General features: G+C 55.8%; 5 protein-coding genes across 5 annotated transcripts; 1 reads left to right on the top strand and 4 right to left on the bottom strand.

Moving 5' to 3' along the window:
- Window positions 1–1,295: 1,295 nt before the first annotated feature.
- Window positions 1,296–4,173, bottom strand: SPSK_02211 (dual-specificity kinase; the record flags this gene model as incomplete). The annotated part of the gene is made up of 5 exons (XM_016729085.1): window positions 1,296–1,526; window positions 1,627–1,714; window positions 1,797–2,256; window positions 2,327–2,756; window positions 2,830–4,173. The coding sequence occupies 5 exons, from the start codon at window positions 4,171–4,173 to the stop codon at window positions 1,296–1,298; spliced, it is 2,553 nt and encodes an 850-aa protein (XP_016589169.1).
- A 5,668-nt stretch (window positions 4,174–9,841) lies between these two features.
- On the bottom strand, window positions 9,842–10,969 carry SPSK_02596 (uncharacterized protein; the record flags this gene model as incomplete). The annotated part of the gene is made up of 3 exons (XM_016729464.1): window positions 9,842–10,495; window positions 10,578–10,806; window positions 10,866–10,969. The coding sequence occupies 3 exons, from the start codon at window positions 10,967–10,969 to the stop codon at window positions 9,842–9,844; spliced, it is 987 nt and encodes a 328-aa protein (XP_016589168.1).
- Window positions 10,970–12,088: 1,119 nt separating this feature from the next.
- SPSK_02289 (MFS transporter) lies at window positions 12,089–14,308 on the top strand (the record flags this gene model as incomplete). The annotated part of the gene is made up of 2 exons (XM_016729161.1): window positions 12,089–12,495; window positions 12,574–14,308. The coding sequence occupies 2 exons, from the start codon at window positions 12,089–12,091 to the stop codon at window positions 14,306–14,308; spliced, it is 2,142 nt and encodes a 713-aa protein (XP_016589167.1).
- Window positions 14,309–14,601: 293 nt separating this feature from the next.
- On the bottom strand, window positions 14,602–14,985 carry SPSK_02833 (uncharacterized protein; the record flags this gene model as incomplete). The annotated part of the gene is made up of 1 exon (XM_016729696.1): window positions 14,602–14,985. One exon carries the CDS (start codon window positions 14,983–14,985, stop codon window positions 14,602–14,604), a length of 384 nt encoding a protein of 127 aa, XP_016589166.1.
- A 1,471-nt stretch (window positions 14,986–16,456) lies between these two features.
- SPSK_02483 (plasminogen activator inhibitor 1 RNA-binding protein) lies at window positions 16,457–17,910 on the bottom strand (the record flags this gene model as incomplete). Its single annotated transcript, XM_016729352.1, has 4 exons — window positions 16,457–17,114; window positions 17,187–17,349; window positions 17,440–17,544; window positions 17,868–17,910. The coding sequence occupies 4 exons, from the start codon at window positions 17,908–17,910 to the stop codon at window positions 16,457–16,459; spliced, it is 969 nt and encodes a 322-aa protein (XP_016589165.1).
- Between the last annotated feature and the right edge of the window lie 1,194 nt (window positions 17,911–19,104).

Raw genomic sequence — 19,104 nt, 5'->3', positions numbered from 1 at the left:
TGTTATACCAAGTGACCTGGTTGTATATATAGATGGCGGATCGCCTGTTCGTGCTTGCAAAACGAACAGAAAATAGAATGCCGTTCTAGTGAACAAAGAGCCATCTGGCCAGCCTGAACAAACAGAGGCCAGCCTTGTGTGTACAACTGCAATGTGCAGGGCGCCATATTGATTTGTGATAGGGGTAAGAGGCGATGCGCGGCTGCGAGGTTAATAAGGAGACGAGAGTAATGGGGAGGCAGTAGGAACATAACTAAAAGCCAATGAACAAGGCTGTCGCCCCCAAAGTAAAGGAGGCCGTTCAATTCGGTTACCGGCAAGGTGAAAGAGGGTGTGTTCATGGCCTCACGTCGCCTTCGTTGCCCTTTGTTCATTGTTGATGAAAGGCACAAATGTCGGCGCTTTGTCTATGTTCTGGCTCTCTCAGTTGGGCCTGTGGCCGCAACTGAACAATGGGACAAGGACAAAGGTAAAACTGGTAAAAAAAGAAAAATCTGGAAGACAGCAGTAATGAATAAAACGCAAGTATGCATACCTAGAAGAATTCAAGAGAAGAAGGTCAGTGGCTATAGGAGGTTTTCAGTGACTTGATATCGCGGTGGTTTGGGTTGCTGCGTCTTATCGTATTTCATTTGCATCGTGATCGATTTGTTCTTTGACTTTTTGTTCCAGTCCGGGCCGGTCGTCCACGGCCTTGTGGCCAGCCTGCCCGTGTCCCAACCAGACAACAAACTTGGACCGTAGCACTAACAACATGAATATAAGAGATACAACATGAAGATGTAGCATAAAACATGCAGTCGCAATCATTAGACGACGCCTGGTCAGTGTAACTTCACAAAGACCGGGCCGACAGAAGGAAGGGTGCGGTCTGCAGCTGGACATCAAAAGCGTTTTGTTGTGGCAATTGGGGAAAAAAAAGACGAGAGGGCAACAGAATATTGCGAGACGAATATAACGTAGTAAATAACAGGACAAGAACGTGTGAAATCACAACAAAAGACGGCCCCCACACTCCCTGGCCGTTTCCAGTCGTCTTCAAAAAAGAAAATGACAAGCAAACACAATGCGATCAGAATGGAAAATGAAAGTCGTACGCCCCATCTGCCTCAGGCAGTAAGTCCATGCCCCCAATGCTCCAAGAAGAGAAGAAGAAGAACCGAATAGCAATCCCGTATAAAAATGGCAAGTCGTGCGGCCGATTGGGCCTCCCAGATACGTGTCGTGTCCGCGTCACAAGAAAAAAGAAGAATCTCCAAAAATACGCAAGGCTAAGCTGCCTCCGGAAGGGCCATTTATGGATGTGGCTGAGCGACCCGAGAGGCAGTTCGTTCTCGCGAGGCGCGCGCACGCTGGTGGCGGATCTTAGCTGCCTCCGTACCGTCGTCTTGCACGGCGATCTCGCGGAACCAGGGGTGCTGCAGGGCTTCTTTTGCGGTGATGCGCTGGGCGGGATCGTAGATGAAGATGCGCTTGAGCAGGTCGAGGAATTGCCGCAGGAAATTGTTGGTCGTGGGGATAATGTCCTGGAGAGAGAGGTGGTCAGTTCATGTTCTCCGTGTGCTCGTGTGCTCGTGTGGTCTGCGCGGAGTGTGTTGGTTGTGCGCTTCCACACAGTCTGCTTACATTCAGCTTCTTCATGGCCTTCACAAATCGCCTTGAAGCACGCGTAGTCTCCTCACAGGGATAGTCGAGCTTTAACCTCTTGAAGTATCTGTAGGCTGTGTTAGGCGACGATCAAAAAAAAAAAAAAGAAGACAACAGAACCAGGAAAAGGAAAGGGTGCAAGGACATACTTGGCCGCGGGGCGGACACCGTGACGGGTAGACTTCACGACCTGCTGGACGAGATGCGTGTCGATGCGGCCGTCGCAAACGGCTTCCATCATAGCGAGATGCTCGAGGTTATCGTGCGTCTGGAACAGGGCGTCGCCGGTGAAAAACTCGACCAGGATGCAGCCGATGCTCCAAATGTCACACGGGAACGACCATCCCAGGCCGAGAATGATTTCGGGCGCGCGGTAGTGGCGCGTGGACACGACGGAGGAGTGATATTCGTCCTGGAAGGTGGCCGAGCCAAAATCGATCAGTCGAATCTCGGTGTCGAGCAAGACACGTCGCTGAGTAGCCTGGCGGCCGACAGTCGTAGATGACGATGGGATTTTGCGGTTGTACGTGAACGTCTGGTAGTTAGCATCGACAAGGAGGATGTTTTCGGGTTTCAGATCGGTGTGGATGAGTTGCAGGTCGTGGAGGACTAGACGAAAGTATTAGTATTCGAAATTGGATGGAGTCGAACATCAATGGGGGACGGGAACGAAACGCACAGGCAACACTGGTAAACAGCTGGCGGGCAAAGCTCTGGATTTGACTGTTAGGGAAAGGTACAAAGCCGTTGCCCTTGAGAAAGTCAAAGACGCTCTGGCCCAGGAGATCCATGACAATGCAGATGTGACCGCGGAAGTCAAAGCATTCGCGCAAATGGATGCAGCGGTTGCGGTTTTCGCGGTCGTTCGCCTTGAGCGTCTCGAGCACGCGCAGTTCAATTCGCGAGGCATCGCGGTACTTTTGCACGGAGCGAATGATCTTGATGGCGACGAGTTCGTTCTTCTCGCGGTCGCGGGCCTGGACGACCTTGCCAAACGTGCCCTGGCCGAGGAGTTTCACCATTTGGTATCGCTTGGTCAGGTCGGTCTCCGGCACGACAATGTAATGGCCGTCGTCGTCGTCGACCTTGACGTTCTTGGAGTGGGGTGCCTACGGAAAAGACCATGTTAGTTGCTATTAGACAAGACTCCACACGAGCCGAAAAAGGACCCGGAATACGTACATCGCGAATGACTTTGACATCGACTTCGGCGGCCTTGACGGGCGGCAAGGGCGGTGGCCGGTAGTTGGCAAAGGCGAGGCCCAGCGCCGCGGCCTCGCGGTCGCGCTTCTTCGACTCGTTGGCCGCCTGCTGCCGCGTCGTCCGCTTGCGCTTCTGGCTGCCCACGTCGTACTCGTACTGCCCGTTGGAGGACACGAGGGATGTGGCGGCCGTGTTGGCGGCCGTGCCCGTCGTGGTATACAGGGACGCGTTGGAATTGTTGGAGTTGGAGTTGGTCCGCTCGCTGGAAATGGTCGAGCCGCTCGAGTGCTGGTGCTGAAGGTAGTTGTGCACCGGGTCGTAGCGGCTGCCGCTGGTCGAGCCGACGCTGGCCACGAGGGAGCTGGCCGGCGGCAGTGTTGTTGTCTGTTGTTGTTGCTGCTGCTGCTGCTGCGGCGGCGGATACTGGTCGTCTGTGCGCCGCCGCTTCTTAGCAATGTGGCGGTCGGCGGTGGCACCCCTGCCACCATTGGCAAGTTGGTCTTTCTGGTCGTAGTGGTAGGCAACGGCGGCAACGTCGACGGCACCGGCACCGGCACCGTGAGCACCGTGTGAACCATGTGTGCCATTGCGGCTTCCCGAGGCTGCACCGTGTCCGCTGCCGTAGCGACCGTGGACAGGCGCGTCGTGCTCGGGGCTGTCCTCAATCACAATGACCTCCTGCGGCAGGCCATTTTTGTAGAACGAGCCCCAATCCGGCGGGCCCGATCGGCGACGCTTGCGTGGCGGCTGTGAATCTCCGTGTTGTGACGAGCCCATGGCGGCATGCATGGACGATTGGGAGGTGGCGTCGAGGGTCGAGGCCGAGGGCGTGGTGCCCGTGGCAGCCGTCCCGTGGGACAGCCGTGAGGGCGGTGGGAGAGTAATGGTTGTGGTGGCCGAGTAGCTCGGCGAGGAAACAGCCGATCCGTGCGACCCGTGCGACCCGTAGGGCCCGGCGTGGTGTCCGTTGTGCTGTGACGACGAGGACGAAACGTGGTTTTGGCCCTGTTGGCTGTGGGCGGTTGTGTGGTGATAGTGTTGCGGTGCCTGGTGCTGTGGCTGCCGAGCGTGATTGGCGTGGTTGGTGTGGTTCGCAGCAACAGCGGCCCCGTTGGCCACGGCGGCCGGGATGAGATGGGAGGACGACGGGGAATAGGGAGCGTACGAGGCCGACGCAGACGACGGTGAGGACACCTGTGGAGGCGCCAGACGACCCGACGGGCCGGAATGAGGATGTGTCGGCCGGTACGACGACTGGTGGGAGAATGGGTAGCCAGCGGCGTAGTGAGGAAGCGTCGCAGTGGCCGTGGTAGGCGTCGACATTGTGGGGGAGGACGGGAGCGGTTGAGTCGCTCAAGGGGAAGGAGGGTTCGCTTGTCGAGACAGCAGAAAGAGGGTATGAGGGGAGGAATGACAAAGGATGATGAGAGGAGGTTGCCGAGGATGAACGAGGGAGATTTCGACGTCGCCGTTGTCGAGAGAGAAGCGACAGACAGTGGGAGCGGCCGAGGGGAGGGGATAGAGGGCGATGATGCTGGGGCCCTAGGCTCTGGGGCTTTGGGTGCTTTGGGTGCTTTGGGAGGAAAGAGCGAAGAGATGGCAGGTAGCAGCCGGTAGCGTGCTGCGTGCTGCGTTGCGTGTCTGTGTTGTGGCAGCGACTGTGGAGTTGAACGGTAGCGGTTACAGGCCCTGGACTAGGGGCTGCTTTTTTCTGTAGTGTTCTGTAGTGTTCTGTAGTGTACTGTAGTGGCCTGTAGTGGCCTGTCGTTTCCCGATAGCGTCCGGCGAAGAAAGAGGGCCTCTGGATGAATCGAGGGAGACAAGGACGATGTGTGTCGAGAGTGCACTCTGAGAGGATGTGCAAAGCAAAGTGAGAAGCAAAAGGACAAAAAAGTGATTGCAAAGTCGAATTGGATCGATGCTCAAAAGGCCTGGAAAGAGACGACAACACGGTGCACTGAGGGCGTGTGTCTCAAAGGCAGACTGGGTGCAGCACCTGGCGGAGTTAGGGGCAAGGCACAGGAGAGGGCGGACCCGACATGCCCTAGGTCGTCGGATAGACCTTGTCGGGGTTGGTTTTGTGGCAGTCGTCAAGCACGCTTCCGGGCAACCCGAAGAGCGACAAATGGGGGTTTTTGGGTATCGTTTGCAAAGATCGAGACGCTGTCAAAAGAAGGAAAGAGACGTGAGTGAGGGTTGGGAAAAAGCAAGTCGCAAAAGAGCAGGAGCGTCGAAAGACCAATTTCGAGGACAGGGCAAGAGGGCCAAGGAGGGCAAGGCCAATAGGGCCAAAGGGCGAAAAACAGGATGGCGTTTGTTGTGGTGCATTACTGGGGCAGGTGCGTTACGTGTGGGTGTGTGTGTGTGGTGTACAAGGAAATTCCATTCTGCCATACTCGGTAATACTGGGTCTGGGTACGGGTGCGCTCACGTCAGTGGAAGAACTTCCCAGGGCACAGTGACAACAAAGGCCATGGCGGGCTTGGTTCCTCTGTGAAGTCGTTCCGGGTGCTCGTTGGCGGTGGAATGTGGCAGAGAGGGGAAGGAGATGGAGACACTCCAACCGACGACAACCCACTCGCGACGGTAAAAACCAGACTGCTGCACGGTCTGCACACTGTGCTGGCAATACTAGGGCATTGGACGCTTTGAGTTCAGTCGTGGCACCGTATCTCTTTGCTACGCCGTCCAACTGATGCGTCGTTAAAGAGTCTGGTTGAAGACTTTATTCGTCTGTTGTCCGGTCACCTGTTTCTTTTCTACGACTTGTTCAGCATTGTGCCAAATGCCTTCATCGTCGTCTGTACAATATTCGTTTCACGTGTGAAGCCGCGTTCTACTTGCATGTAGCGTGACGCACTGTGCCTCTGGATACGGCCACTGTGTCGAGGCCTGGGCGGCGAAGTTGTTGTCAATTTGGGAACGGAATTAAAAGGGAACAGCCAAAGCACACCAAACTAACGGCCGTGAAAAGGGACGCTCCATAGTCAATGGGAGATCCGACAAGCGAGACGATGCCTAAACAAGCAGAGACAAAAAAGAAACGAAGAAGAAAACAGAATACAATGGAGGTCAAGCAAAAGACACAAAGAGGAGAGACTCATGCTTTTTCACGAATAACAGGAATAAGAAAAGAAGCGTGCAAAAGGCAGAGGCACAACCCAATTGCATTGGCGTAGCGGCAGACTCCAGGCCGCTAACAAAATACCAGCACGCTCACGGAAACCACTAACAGGACGGCGCTCGGGGCTGAGAGAGCCAGGCGCGCCACCCACAATGCCTGGCCGCCGGCACTCGATTGAGACAAGGAAAAGCAAAGCCTTTTCCTCGCCTCATCGCGGACGCCGACAGTCGTCTTTGTTTGCGCCAGGACCAAATGTAGTTGTCCGTACTTACTTTTGCAAGAGACATTCTCCCCTCCATGGCTTGAGGTCTCGCTTTCGCTTATTTATGTTTGCTGGTGCGCGTGTCTGAACTCGCGCCGTCCCTCATTTTCCGTCTTTGTTGTGATGGGATGATTGTACTGCCTCACGGCCCTCTGCTTTCTTTTTGGTTTTTTGGTTGTGCTCTTGCCATGTCCATCTGGCTGCTGTAATTTCAGAACGTGTCTCCTTCTCATTGTGTCTCTCCCTTTGCTTCCAGACGAGCATCAATCAGCAAATCCGGAACAGGGGGGGGGGGGATAAGATACCTCCTCACGTCTTCTCGAGTATTGTCGGCCCGCTCACATTCTGTCTCCCAACTGTCCAGTAAAAACGACCTCCAGGCTCTCAGCCCTCGCCTCGCGTCTCGTCTTGTTCTCTTGGTCACTGTGACCGCACGTTCAGCACAGCCCTCTAAACTCCAAGTAGGACCGAAGGGATGGGAAGCGTGAGGGACGTGCTGGCGCCTGCCCTTCCCTAATAGAGTACGGAGTATTTGGTAGTTACGATATACGACGCCAGAGTTGTGCAGTGTGTATCGAAACGGTTGCATTTTCCACCACTTTAGCCACGCTGGATACGAAAATATTATCAAATCAATGTGTGCCATATGTGTATCGTGAAATCGCCACTGTGAGGCACAGGGCGGCGCATTACAGCGCTCTTTCGTGTGGTTTACTGTGCAGCAGGCACGAAAGCAGTATCATGGAATGGTCCGTTGGAGTGTATTGCACCCAGTCAACAGCGGTGGCCGATATGTTTGTCGGCTCGAGCAAGGTAGGGCTGCTTGGCCCATTCTTTTGCACGCCCCGAAGCACACCGCACTCTGTTCATTGGCGATTCGTTCCCTTCTTGCGAGTTTGGCCACTCTCCAGTGTCCTGTCGAGCCACGCACTGTGGAAACACTTTCCTTGACCTCGACAAGGCACAGGGCACGAAAATGCAGTGGTTCCAGAGCAGCAGATTGCTCGCTGCATGTCAACTCTCGGCAGAGTCGCAGTCCCCAGTGTCCCCGAATTGTCACATATTTGGTAGCACGCCACACTCCCCCAACAGACTTTGGCGGTCTCCTCGGAGCCAACGTGGTGGTAGGCGTCGAGCAGGAACAAACGGTGCCACCCGACTCCGCAAAAGTGGTTCCCTCGAGCCGCCCTAGCGTAGCGCTGCATGCAAGGCAAGAGCAGCCGGGGGTTTAATGGATAAAAACGCAGCGCGCTGCAGGGTGCCGCAAAGGCAAGGCGCCAGACACTGTGACGGCGAGCCTCTGCCAGAGAGGGAAGACCATAGAACAATGAGGGACGATACGCCGTCCACTGCTTCAACGATACGGGAATGCAAGGGCTGGTGACAGGATGAGAAACACAAATACGGTGAGAGCTCATCGTCTCTTTGCCGTGCTGGCAGGGGAGAATCCAAGACGCGAAAAAAGTCACTCGTGTTAAGAGAGCACTAGTCTTGGGGAGGGATGCTCCAATTTGGTAACAACGCCCGTCTGATAGTACCGAATGAGCCCTGTGTCAGATCAGTTCCAGGTCAATCCCAGGGCATCGTTCAGGGCGGTATTCGGGCAGTGCGCCCCGCTGTATTTTGCTTCAGAATTCAAACTGCGTCGGAATGTTTCTTATTTCCTCAATCTTCAGCGGCCGGTCGTCTGCTTATCCTGGTATTAATATCGCCTGTTGTCTGGTGGTTTGCTGAGCCATTTTATTCTTGCACGTCCCTCCTTTCAATCTCGGAAGCAGAGCAAGTTGATTGCCCGTTTCTGCTTTTGTGCCGCGTCAGACGAGACAAAAGCGACTGCACTGGGTCAACGTGTCCATGGATGTGACGAAGGGGAGAAGAGAGCTGGAAAACAAGGTCGAAAAGGTCAAAAAATGCAGATCCGGGTTCGCTGGTAGGGGCAAATCGAGTCGAAGGAACCCGACAGCTATAGGTATCGTACTGTCGTTGGTTGCTGAAAACACACCATCGCTCCGCCAGGCGTTCACAGTGTCTTCACGCGCTTCCAGCAGCTGCACCATTCCCTGCGTTGCCTTGTCTTCGCTCGCTTCGTTCGTCACAGAAACGCCGACAGGGCCGACGACGGACAGCGGTGCTCGTCTCGATCGAGACTGCCAATATTGCCAAATCAGAATTAGAATCAGAATCAGAATCAGCGGGTGCCCCCCATTGCATCGACAGGCGTCAACATCCCTCCACCTCTCTTGGCGTCACGTTTTTCGCCATTGGCACCCAGAAGCGCTGAGACTGAGACTCGACGTATCTGGATTCACGGATCGCTGTGCTGGCATGTCGGTTTTAATGTACACTTGCATGTCTGTCTTACTTGGAACGCGTCAGTGCGCGAGACAGGAGCAAAAGCCGGCCAGGCCCATCCGTACCTCTTCTCTTCTCGCGAAATGTACGAAATACTCCCTACTCTTGCTCCTCTACCTCTCGCACTCTTCGTGAAAGGAAGCCTACCTTGTGCCTCGAGGATTGCCCCTTTCTTTCGCGTCTTGTTCACCGTCTCCCTCCTCTTCCTCTTCCACCGCGTCGCCTATGCCACGTGTTGAGCGTCCCAAACCCTGGCCCAGGTCCCCTCGTCCCCCCCAGTCGCGGCCACACGTAAGAAGAATGGCACGCCTCAGATGCGACTCGTTCCTCCGTGTTTTTGCTGCTTTGCCCAGGCTCGCCAGGGTCCCCCATCTTATTTCAGCGGACTATTGTTCCCTCACCTTTTTTTGCCGCCGTGTGATGCCGCGTCTGGCGAATGGCAAGGCCAGGCACAGCACCCTTTGCGGGACCAATGTTTTTGTGACAATGGAGTACATCAAATATCGCTTTGCTTGTCTTGCCTCTTAACGAATTACCTTTGGCGTCCATGTTCGTCTCCAAAGGTCGTTCCATGCCGAGTAAATCATTTCACGGTTATTATGGTTCTGCCATGGCCCCAAACTAGAAAAGAACAAAAGGAACGGCTGAGAACGTCTGTCGGTATGTCTGCCACCCCTGGTCAAGCTCCATTCGTGTACTCTGCCAGGGTCTGAGCTGTTTCGTCTCGTCCTCCGTCTTTATCTTCTCCGTACCAAAACGTTTTTGATATCGGTCGCGGCCCCCTTTTAACCTCCCTTGGATCGCCGCAAGATGAACGGAGCGTCGATCTTCCAGAAGTCTTGTGCGTGCATGTCCTGTTTGTGTGTGAGATTGATGGATCGGTCTGCTTTCTTTCTGGGATCAAACGTCTCCAGCACATTTGAGAACGGGATCCCCTGTCTGGGAGTTGGACGCACTGATATAGGCATACACTGGAATATTAATATAAGCCGAGGTTCGTCCCATCGTCATGTCTAGCAAATATTGTATGACATTTCAAATATGCTCAAGCCGGCGCAAACAAGTACAGTGAAATCAAGTAAAGAAAAGCAATGCTTCGCAATGTATGGTTCTCATTCGCTCATTCGCTCAGTGTGGTACAGATGCATGAAAGGAACGAAACTGGAAAAAACAAACAAAAAGAAGACGCTGCCTTTGTCTCGCTCTCGCTATGTTTCCAATACCCGGCATCCGGCCTCATTTGCCCATGCCTCTCAAATACCCCGGTTGAACTCCACAAGACCGCCGACGCCGCCCCGGCCGTGGAACTCGGGCTCCAGCGAGTCTGCCGCGATCTTTTGCTGCTGCGGGAACGCCGCCAGCGCCAGCGGCAGCACCGCGTAGCTCGTCACCAGGATGAGGCCCAGGTTCACGGGCGTCGTCAGCTGCGGCCGCTGCTTGAGCCAGTGGGTCCGCTGCAGCCGCACGAGCACCAGCGGCGGGATCACCATAATGGGCGAGCTGTTGAGCACGCGCGACAGGGCCGTCTCGCCGACCGCAAGGGTGGCGGCCGTCTTGCTGCGGCCGAGCGACGCGGCCTTCTCGTCGCCGTGGCCGACGGGGTAGACGTCGATGCCCGTGCGCATCTCCTCGCCGCGCATCAAGAAGACGTTGAGGGCGCCGGCGCTGGCGACGGCGGCAAACGGTACGAGGCGGCCGAGCACCAGGCGCGTGGCCGGCGACAGGCGCGTGAGGCGGGGCACGAGGCTGTTGAGGCCGACGGCCACCGAGCAGGAGGCGCCGACGGCCAGGCAGTAGGACTGCGCCAGTTTGCCGTACGACAGCGGCGTGGACTTGTTGGCGTTGGCGTTGTTGATGGCGACATTGAGTGACTGGTTGGCAATCTGCCAGAGGATGGTGCCGGTTGTCTGCAAAATGCAAAAAAATCGTCAGTACGTTTATTTCATCCCACGCATGTGCATCGCTTCGCCCGTCTGTCTCTCGACTCACCCCCAGCCCCGGCGTCAGCATGCCGGCCGTGACGACCAGGTTGGACAGCACAAACGCCGACATGCGGAACGGCAGCATCACCGGCTCGCCCGTATCCGGATGCAGCGTCGAGTCCACAATCTTCTTGGCCTTCCACAGCTGCGGCGTCATCTCCTTGACCTCACCCTGCTTGTAGGCCACAATGGCCTTCTTGGCCTGCTCCAGCCCCGTCCGGCCGACAAGCAGCGTCCTGACTTGTTAGTAAAATGCCGGTCGCATGTGCCTGCGCAAGCCTTAAATCGGACTCACCTTGGGTCTGTGATGCCCGCCGTGTGCTGCACCCGTCCCCAGTATGTGCTGAGATCATACTGCGATGCTGGCAGCTCGCGGCTGCCAGGCAAAGAGGCCGACATGGTGGTCACTGCGGTGCGAGGGCTGAATGGAGTGCAGGTGAGTCAAGGACCAAGTCAGAAGGGCGCGTCCGAGAGTCTCGTGCTGCCACAATCGGCTCGATGCCCCGCCAAAACTCAAAATCCAAATACCCCGTAGATAAGAAGCGAATGTGAATGCTCTACGACGTACGAAACGCCGTTATCCGAGCGGTGAGGCTGGCGATTAGCGAATGGCGGTTTGCTATCAGAACATCTTTTGAAGTCCTTTTTTCACTTTGATTTCTCTTTTTTTTTTGGTCGTCCGTAGCCCGCGACTAACCACATAGCCGCAACAGGCCGCTACAGGCGACAATTACGCTATTGAATGCGGAAGGTCCGAATCCAGGCACAAATGCTGAACCCGCCAGAGACTAGATATAACCGAGCGCACCTTCCCCATTCCCCCATCTCAAGGCGGTCAGTTTTGTGCGCCAAGTTCATTGTGCAAAGTACAAACAAATGCATCACAGCGTTGTGCACAGTGGGTGGGGCCTGTTTTGGTGCAGTGTGATCGCTCTTTCCCTCTCTTCACTTTCCGACGTCGGCCAGCGTCTCAGCTACGGTAACCAGCTGAGGACACTGGGCGCGCTCTGGAAAACTCACAAGGTCCCGCCACGTTTATTATTTTTAGGGGCCTGACAAGGCCCAATTACAGGCCTTCGCCAGCCCCCGCACGCCCAACTGCACCAAATGCCGACGCAAACACGTAAAAGTGACTAAGCAGTCGTAGCTCTGTTCGGCAGGAACTGATGTCTCGGCCGGGGAAGGAGCTCACTCGAGTACAGAAGGCACGACTGGAGAGTGGTCGGTGCCTCAAACAAGGGAGTCGAGAAGAACTATTTTGTCATATGTCACGTACCGATAAACGAGTAACAAGAGAGTCGAAGAACAGCGGATCTTCAACAATGCGATTGTTCGACGCCCAGGCCGCAGGGACACGATAAAGTGCGTTCGTCATACGAGCGTGTCGCGCCGTGGGCCAATCCGACGACTGCAGACAGAAAAGAAAAGAAAAGAAAGAAAAACAAAAAAGACAAAAACAAAGAAACAAACGACACGATTAAACGCAAATATCACCATCAAACATATCTCTCCCCCAGCATGGCGCCCTCCATCGCGCAGCTCGCCTGGTCTGTGATGCGCCGTCTACCCTTTGCGCACACGACGACGCCACTGCAGGCCGCAACCTACCTGCTGGGCATCTCGCTCTTCTCCATTTCGTTCCTCGTCTTCCTCAACAGCAGTATTTCCTTTGTCATCACCGACCGCATCGGCGTCAAGGAAGGCGTCGGCAACATTGTCGGCACGCTCGGCTTCGTCGACGAACTGGTGGCCCTGGTGGCCTGCCCCGTCTGGGGCCTCGTCTCCGACCGACTGGGCGTCCGTCTCGTGGCCGTCATCGGCTACACGGTCATTGCCCTGGCCCTCGTGCTCTCTGTGCAGGCGACCAATGTCTACCCGCAGCTGCTGCTGGCGCGCATCCTCTTTGCCATGGGTGCTACAGCGTCGTACGTTGGCTGATCTCTCTCTACTGCTTCCACGGTGTATCGTCACTAACATGTGCTCTTGTGCCAAAAAAAAAATAGAACGACCATGGTCACGGCCATTCTTCCTTCGCTGACGGACGACTCCGATCCGGCCACGGACAACAGCACCACGGGCAACGCTGCCAATGCCTCGCACAGTGCCTCCGCTGCAACGGCACGCCGCAGCCAACGCGAAAGCGCCCTTTCCTTCGAGTCGCAGCTGACCATCACCCCGGAACGCTTTGCGGAAAGCCTGTTGCGCTCCCGTCTGAACTCGCCCGACCAGGGCCACCGCAACAGCGCGCTGTCGGCAGCGTCAGCCATGGGCGGGGATGGCGAGGACGCCGTCCAAAACCAGAACCACGGCGCCGAGAAGCCGTCCAAGCTGGCCGGCTTCGTTGGCCTGTTCACCGGCTGCGGCGCTCTTGTGGCGCTGAGCCTGTTCTTGCCGCTGCCCGCCGAGTTTGGCCGCAAGGACGGCGTGACCATGGCGGAGGCGGTGGCCGACAGCTTTTATGTCGTGGCCGCCGTCGCTCTGCTCGTAGCTGGCTTTGTCTTTGTCGGCCTGCGCCACGTGCGCGGCGAAGACGGCAAGGGCTGGCGCATGCTTCTGGGCCGGCCCAATGCGCCGTCGCCAGAAGCCGCTGCGCGGCGGGACGAGATTGTGCGCATGGAGGACGTCATCGCTGAAGGCCCCGGGGCCAGGAAAGCAGGGCCAGGCGCGTCTGGCGACGCCGTGCCGTACTGGCGCCTGCTGCGCGACTCGGTCGGGCTCGGGTGTACGGATGCCAACATCGCCCTCGGCTACCTCGGCGGCTTTGTGGCACGCGCGTCCACCGTGGCCATCTCGCTGTTCATGCCCCTGTTCATCAACGCGTTCTTCATCAGCAACGGCTTCTGCCAGGGCTCGCCCAACGACCCGTCGCCCGAGCTGAAGAAGGAATGCCGCGCCGCCTATGTGCTGGCCGCCATTCTGACCGGCGTGGCCCAGCTCATGGGCCTGCTGTGCGCACCCCTCTTTGGCTACCTGTCCAGCCGGCCAGGCCGCCTCAATGTGCCGCTGGTTGTCGCCACCACGTTTGGCATGGTCGGCTACATCGCCTTCCCGCTCCTGTCGAGCCCGGAACCGAACAACGTCGACGGCCGCGGCGGCACGCCCGCCGTATTTGTCGTGGCCACGCTCATTGGCATCAGCCAGATCGGTGCCATTGTGTGCAGTCTCGGCTCGCTCGGCCGTGGCGTGCTGTCAACGCAACCGTTGGCCTCGCGGCCGGTGCTCGATGGTGAGCGTCAGGAACAGGAGCAGGCGCGTTCTTCGTACAGTGACTATGCCGCTCCCAACCACGAGGACGACGCGCCCGAAGCCGCGCCCCTGCTCGTGGCCGGCGGGAACGACTCGGCCAACGACGAGGGTGGCGATGCCGCCGACGACAGTGATCGGGATACGGTTCGAGAGCTCGTGGCGTCGCCCCAGTCCGCCCGCCGCTACGGTCGCGCGCGCGCCCTTTCCGCACTGACGCGACCCGCCGGTGCGACCACCGCCTCCAGCAGCAGCACGCCGTCTCCTGGCACTGCGGACGCCCCCTCGCGCATCCAGCTCAAGGGCTCCATTGCGGGTGTCTACTCCTGGTGTGGAGGCGCTGCCATTCTCCTGCTCACCAAGCTGGGCGGCTACCTGTTCGACCACTGGTCGCGGGGCGCGCCCTTTTATATGATGGCCGTCTTCAACGCGCTGCTGTTGCTGGCGAGTCTTGGTATTGATGCCGCACGCACGTTCCAGAAACGGAAGCGGTAGACCCAGCACTCTACGATAGTTGTTGGCTGTGCTGTCTGTGTTGGCCAAACGTTTGTTTTCCGTATCCTGCATATAGTATTTTTCATGAAAGCGATGGGGCGTTTACGTTTGTATGATTTTCTTGTTCGCATTCTTATGTTCTATCCAGTGTCCACTTTTCCTTCGTCTCTGCACCGTAATTTGTTTGTACATAAGGAGAATGCTACACGGCTCTCCCACCCAACGCCAAGATGTGTTGCTTTTGTTTTGAGTGAACGTGGACATGACCATAAAGTGCATGACATACATTGTACTCACAAGCCTTGGGTCCCGCTCCAGGCAACATCGTCATTCCACAATCCGCGGCATGGATACTCTTTCTCGGTGGCCAATACATAGGATGGCATAGCCATGAGCGGTCGCTGTCGTCTCTGACTGCCCTCGATCCATGTTACTGCATCGTCCACCCGAAGTGGCCTGGACAGAACGTGTTGCGCTCTCGCCTCGGCCAGCTGGGCAGTACGCTCGTCTACCCAGGCTCGCGTGACAGCGTCCAAGGGAATGAGAGGAGCAGGCGGGACAGCAGTCGGTGAAAGGGCCGACGGGAAATAGTCGCCTTCGGCGGTGACCTTGGGAGGTTCTGCCTTGTCATTGACAACGGCGAGGTTCTTGTTCAACCTTCTGAGTGCCATGAGCATGGCTGAGAGACGTTGGAAGGGCGTTGTCAGAGTCCGCCAGAAGTGGCGGCAGCTGCACAGTCTTCGATCATTCAACGTGCGTCCGACAGCCATGTACACCACCACTGTTGCTGCTGCCAATCCTTGACTAGCTGTCCTGAGGGCGATTCTCATTCTATCAAGAGCAAGTAGATGAGAAATCCGTAGCCTTGTCAGCCTCTATTCGAATTCTTGAGAGAATATCGTCCACGTCAATTTGCTGCTCAAGGATCCCAAAGCGCAGCCGAGTGGATGAAAAGAAGCAATCAAAAATAGGTACAGAAAGAAGAGAAATTAACAGAAGAGAACAGAAGAAATAAAATCAAAAACCAAAACAAAGGCACTTGTCTGGGGGTCTTGGTTGTATTTGAATCTGCAACAATAAACGCTCGCTGTACAAGTCAGTTGTTCTGGTCGTGTGCCTTTGTGAAATCATTAACAGTCGTGCACTTATGCGCGAAAATGTTGTTCGCATAAAGTAAGAAAGCCAATGAAAAAAATCCATATGCGAATGAAATAAAGGTAAGAGTACTGTAACAATTGAAGTTTTTTTTAAAAAAACAATAAATAAAAAAGGAAAGTTGTTATTATTGCTGGTTTCTTATTTATATTATCCCTTTTAAAAGAAGTGTATCGAAACTTGTATTTTTTAAATCCCGTTTAACAGTCTATTTTGGCTCGACATTGTTTCAATTTATTTTGTTTTGTTTTGAACTGTTGTTTTTGTTTGGTATTCGTTTGTAAGTTTCTTGAAATAAAAGTGACCTTGAATGAAGAAGAGCCACAAAATGTAAGCGCAAGAAACCCTGATATATAGGACATAACGCTGTTGATGGGATGGGGACCAATTTTCTTATATTCCGTCGACTTTACACCGAACCTCTTTCCTCACGATGGAACCGGAAAAGAAAAAAAAAGAAAACGCGGCATAGAAAATGATGATAAAAAGATAAAGATAAAAAACACAATACACAGAGCCCATCCTCCATCCATAATTCCCATTTTCTTTTCCTAGGTACATTTGAAAATAAAAAAAGAAAGAGATTGATCCGACTAGTCGCCTTTGCATAAAAGAAAACACAAAAAAGGGCAGATAAATATATATAATCCTTTTCTTCTTTTGTTGTCCCCCCCTGCTCTCTCTTGTTCCTTTCGTATCTTGTTTTCTTCACTCATATTTTGGTTTGATTTTTGTTGTGCAAGCAATAAACGCGCTCTCGGTTGTAAGAGGTCGTTCGGTACGGGGACCCAACAAGGAAAGAGGTGAAAGGAAACCGGGAGGTGCCTATTACATGGCCCTCGTAGAAAGAGGGACCTCAAAAATAGCAAAGTCATTCAAAATATGGGCTTTTACCCACCCCCGGGGTGAGAAGCCAGAGCCCTCCGGTTTCCACAACACAACCGCCTCTGCACGTCCCCGTATATGGCGCTGGGTATGAGGGGTGCAGCGCACCTAGCTGCCCAGGCTGGGGAAGGCGCTCTCGTCCTTGGGGTTGAGGTTCGCACCACCACGGGGGGCGCCACGAGGAGCACCGCCACGGGGCGCACCACGGGGCTCGCCACGGCCGCGGGCACCACCACGGGGCCCGCCACGGGGACCGCCACGGCCAGGGCGGTCGCCACGCTCGGCACGGTCGCCGCGCTCAGGGCGCTCGCTGCGGTCGCCACGTTCGCCGCCACGGCCACCACGGCCGCCACGGAAGCCGCCACGAGTGCGCTCGGGCTGCTCGACGAAGCGCTGGTCGATCTCGACGACCTGCTTGACCTTGCGCTCACGCTCGCGCTTGGTCTTGCCGCCGCCGCCGGCAATGAAATCCTCGTCGTCGTCCTTGACCAGGGCCTTGGCAGCGGCCCACTGCTTGTTGGCCTTGGTGCCCTCGTTGGCCTGGCGGACGGCCAGCGGGCCGTCAATGGCCAGCTTCTTCTCGGCCTGCTGGGCGAGGTAGTCGTCGTAGGAGAGCTGCTTCTCCTCGGGCTCGGCCTCCTCCTCGGGAGCGGCGTCCTCGTTGGCGGCAGCCTTCTCGTCGGACTTGGCGATGGCCTCGCCGGCTTCCTCGTCGCGCTTCTCGGACTCGCCCTCGGTGTTACCGCCGGCGTGCTTCTCCGTTGCGCTGTGAAACGACATATATTAGCAATGCGGGATGGATAAGGCAGCGCGTGCAGCGAGTGCATGGTTGACGTACCCAGGCAGACCCTTGGAGTGGCGGTCGTCACGGTCGCGCGGGAAGCGGCCGCCACGGCCGCCGCGGACGCGGGCAGCCGAGCCACCACGGGCACCACCACGGGAAGCCTCGTCAGTGGGCTTGCTCCGGTTGCGGTCAGCACCAGCGTTGCGGTCGCGGAAAGCTGCAGAGAATGTTAGTCATCGCACAAAGCACGTGCACGTGAACCTGCCAGTAGGATATGACAAGCAGCAGGGCTAGGGCTACTACGTACCGGCCTCGTTGCCGGAAGCACCAGTACGACGGGCCGGGGCGGCCTTAGCGTCGGCCTTGGCGGTCTTCACCGGAGCAGCAGCGGCGGCATCACCATCCTCGTTGCCTGTAGCAAGAAGAAGACATTATGTTAGCATTGCTCGTTGTTGTCATTGTCGGGTCATAAGTCATATGGCGGTGAGCGAGTGCCATAGATAATGGGCGTGTTGTGGACCGCGCCCCCCGGTTCGGTAGATGGCCCAAGCTCCTCCTCTCGTTGGCAGCTGTTTTGTGGAATCGCGCTACGGTGTCGAAATTGCTCGAGGACGCTGGAAGCACGGCCCTTTGTTGCTCAAAAGGTCGTCGAGTAGGAGGGAACTCGCTCTGGAAACATCTCCGAACAGGGAGCGGGAGCGTGTTTGAATAGAATTGGCGAGCAAAATTTCTTACCGAGGAGGTCGTACGGGTTCTGGAGAGCAACACGAGTTAGCATTCTGCGCAACGGGATAAGGGTCCAGGTGAAGCCGAGGTCAAGTCGAGAATCGTTGGTGGTGCAAACTCCAATGACTCGACATCGCCAACCGACGCTCTAAACCCCGCCGGTGGTTCACAGCACGAGCTGTAGCCGCTGGCGACACGGCGGTATTTTGCACATTGGCCGGATGCCAGGTTGTCAGCTTGTCGGCTTGTCGGTAGGCGATGTCGCGCAGAGTCGCCGGCGGCCGGGGCAGCGTCGCGATGGCAGATAGCGAAGCGCAAACGCCGGCGAGACTGGTGGCCGAAGGTCGGTATCAGAATCGAGCCGTTTTCAGGCCGCAGAAAGGCGACCCAGGCGAAGGGCCATCGGTTGTGCAAGTCGAGCCGAGGGCCAAAGGAGTTCACTGGTCGGTTTGCGTGGGCGGTGATAGACGCGAAGATACGGCGGCGAGATACGACACTGGCTTCACCAAAAAAAAAAAAAAAAAAAAAAAAAAAAAAAAAAATTAGCAACGCACCTTCGAGGCGACAGACATTGTTGTCGCCTTGGCCTGGTTCGCCTTTCAAAAAAGGCGAAATCGAAATCGCAACAATGGGTTTGGTGGTTCGGAGTGAGAGACGTTGGTTTCGTCGATGCGAAGAGGCGAGAAGAGGCTTCGGGCAGGAGGGGGGAGGGAAGAAAAGAAGGGGAAGAGAGCGAGAGGGAAGAGGAAGAAAAAAGCGAGTATGAGAAAAAAGGTAGGCGAGTGGGAAATGGATCTAACAAAAACGCAATAAACCAATTAAAGTTTGCGCAAAAAGAATTGGGGAAATGGTACAGCGGGAAGCGACTAGCAAAAAAATAGCAGGAGCAAGAAAAAATGGTAAAAGGTGAAAACCGCCCATTGGAGAAGGAACTGTTTTTCAGATGAGAAACAAGCCACAGGTCCGTCTGGATGTACCCACTTTGCGTGACTATGGCGGAAAATTACATGTCGAGGTACCAAGGCAAGTACGAAGTACTCCCTCTGTACCTTCTGCAAGCGGTCAGCCACGATGTTGAGAAATGGGGCAGGTGCGGAGCCAACTGCGGAAGGAAAGAACGTGCGACTTGAACCCCATTGCATGTTGCCAAAACGAGGCTCGTCTTTTGCTTGGGTCTCCGCTGACTCGATAACCAGAGACGCCGGTGCCGGTCCGTTTCCTCGACCGTAAAGTCCGTTCTTGCGAC

This window comes from Sporothrix schenckii (genome assembly GCF_000961545.1).
Source record: "Sporothrix schenckii 1099-18 chromosome Unknown Cont43, whole genome shotgun sequence".
Lineage (NCBI taxonomy): Eukaryota > Fungi > Ascomycota > Sordariomycetes > Ophiostomatales > Ophiostomataceae > Sporothrix > Sporothrix schenckii.
The sequence above is the reverse complement of the archived record's forward strand: the minus strand, read 5'-3'. Positions and strand labels throughout refer to the sequence as shown.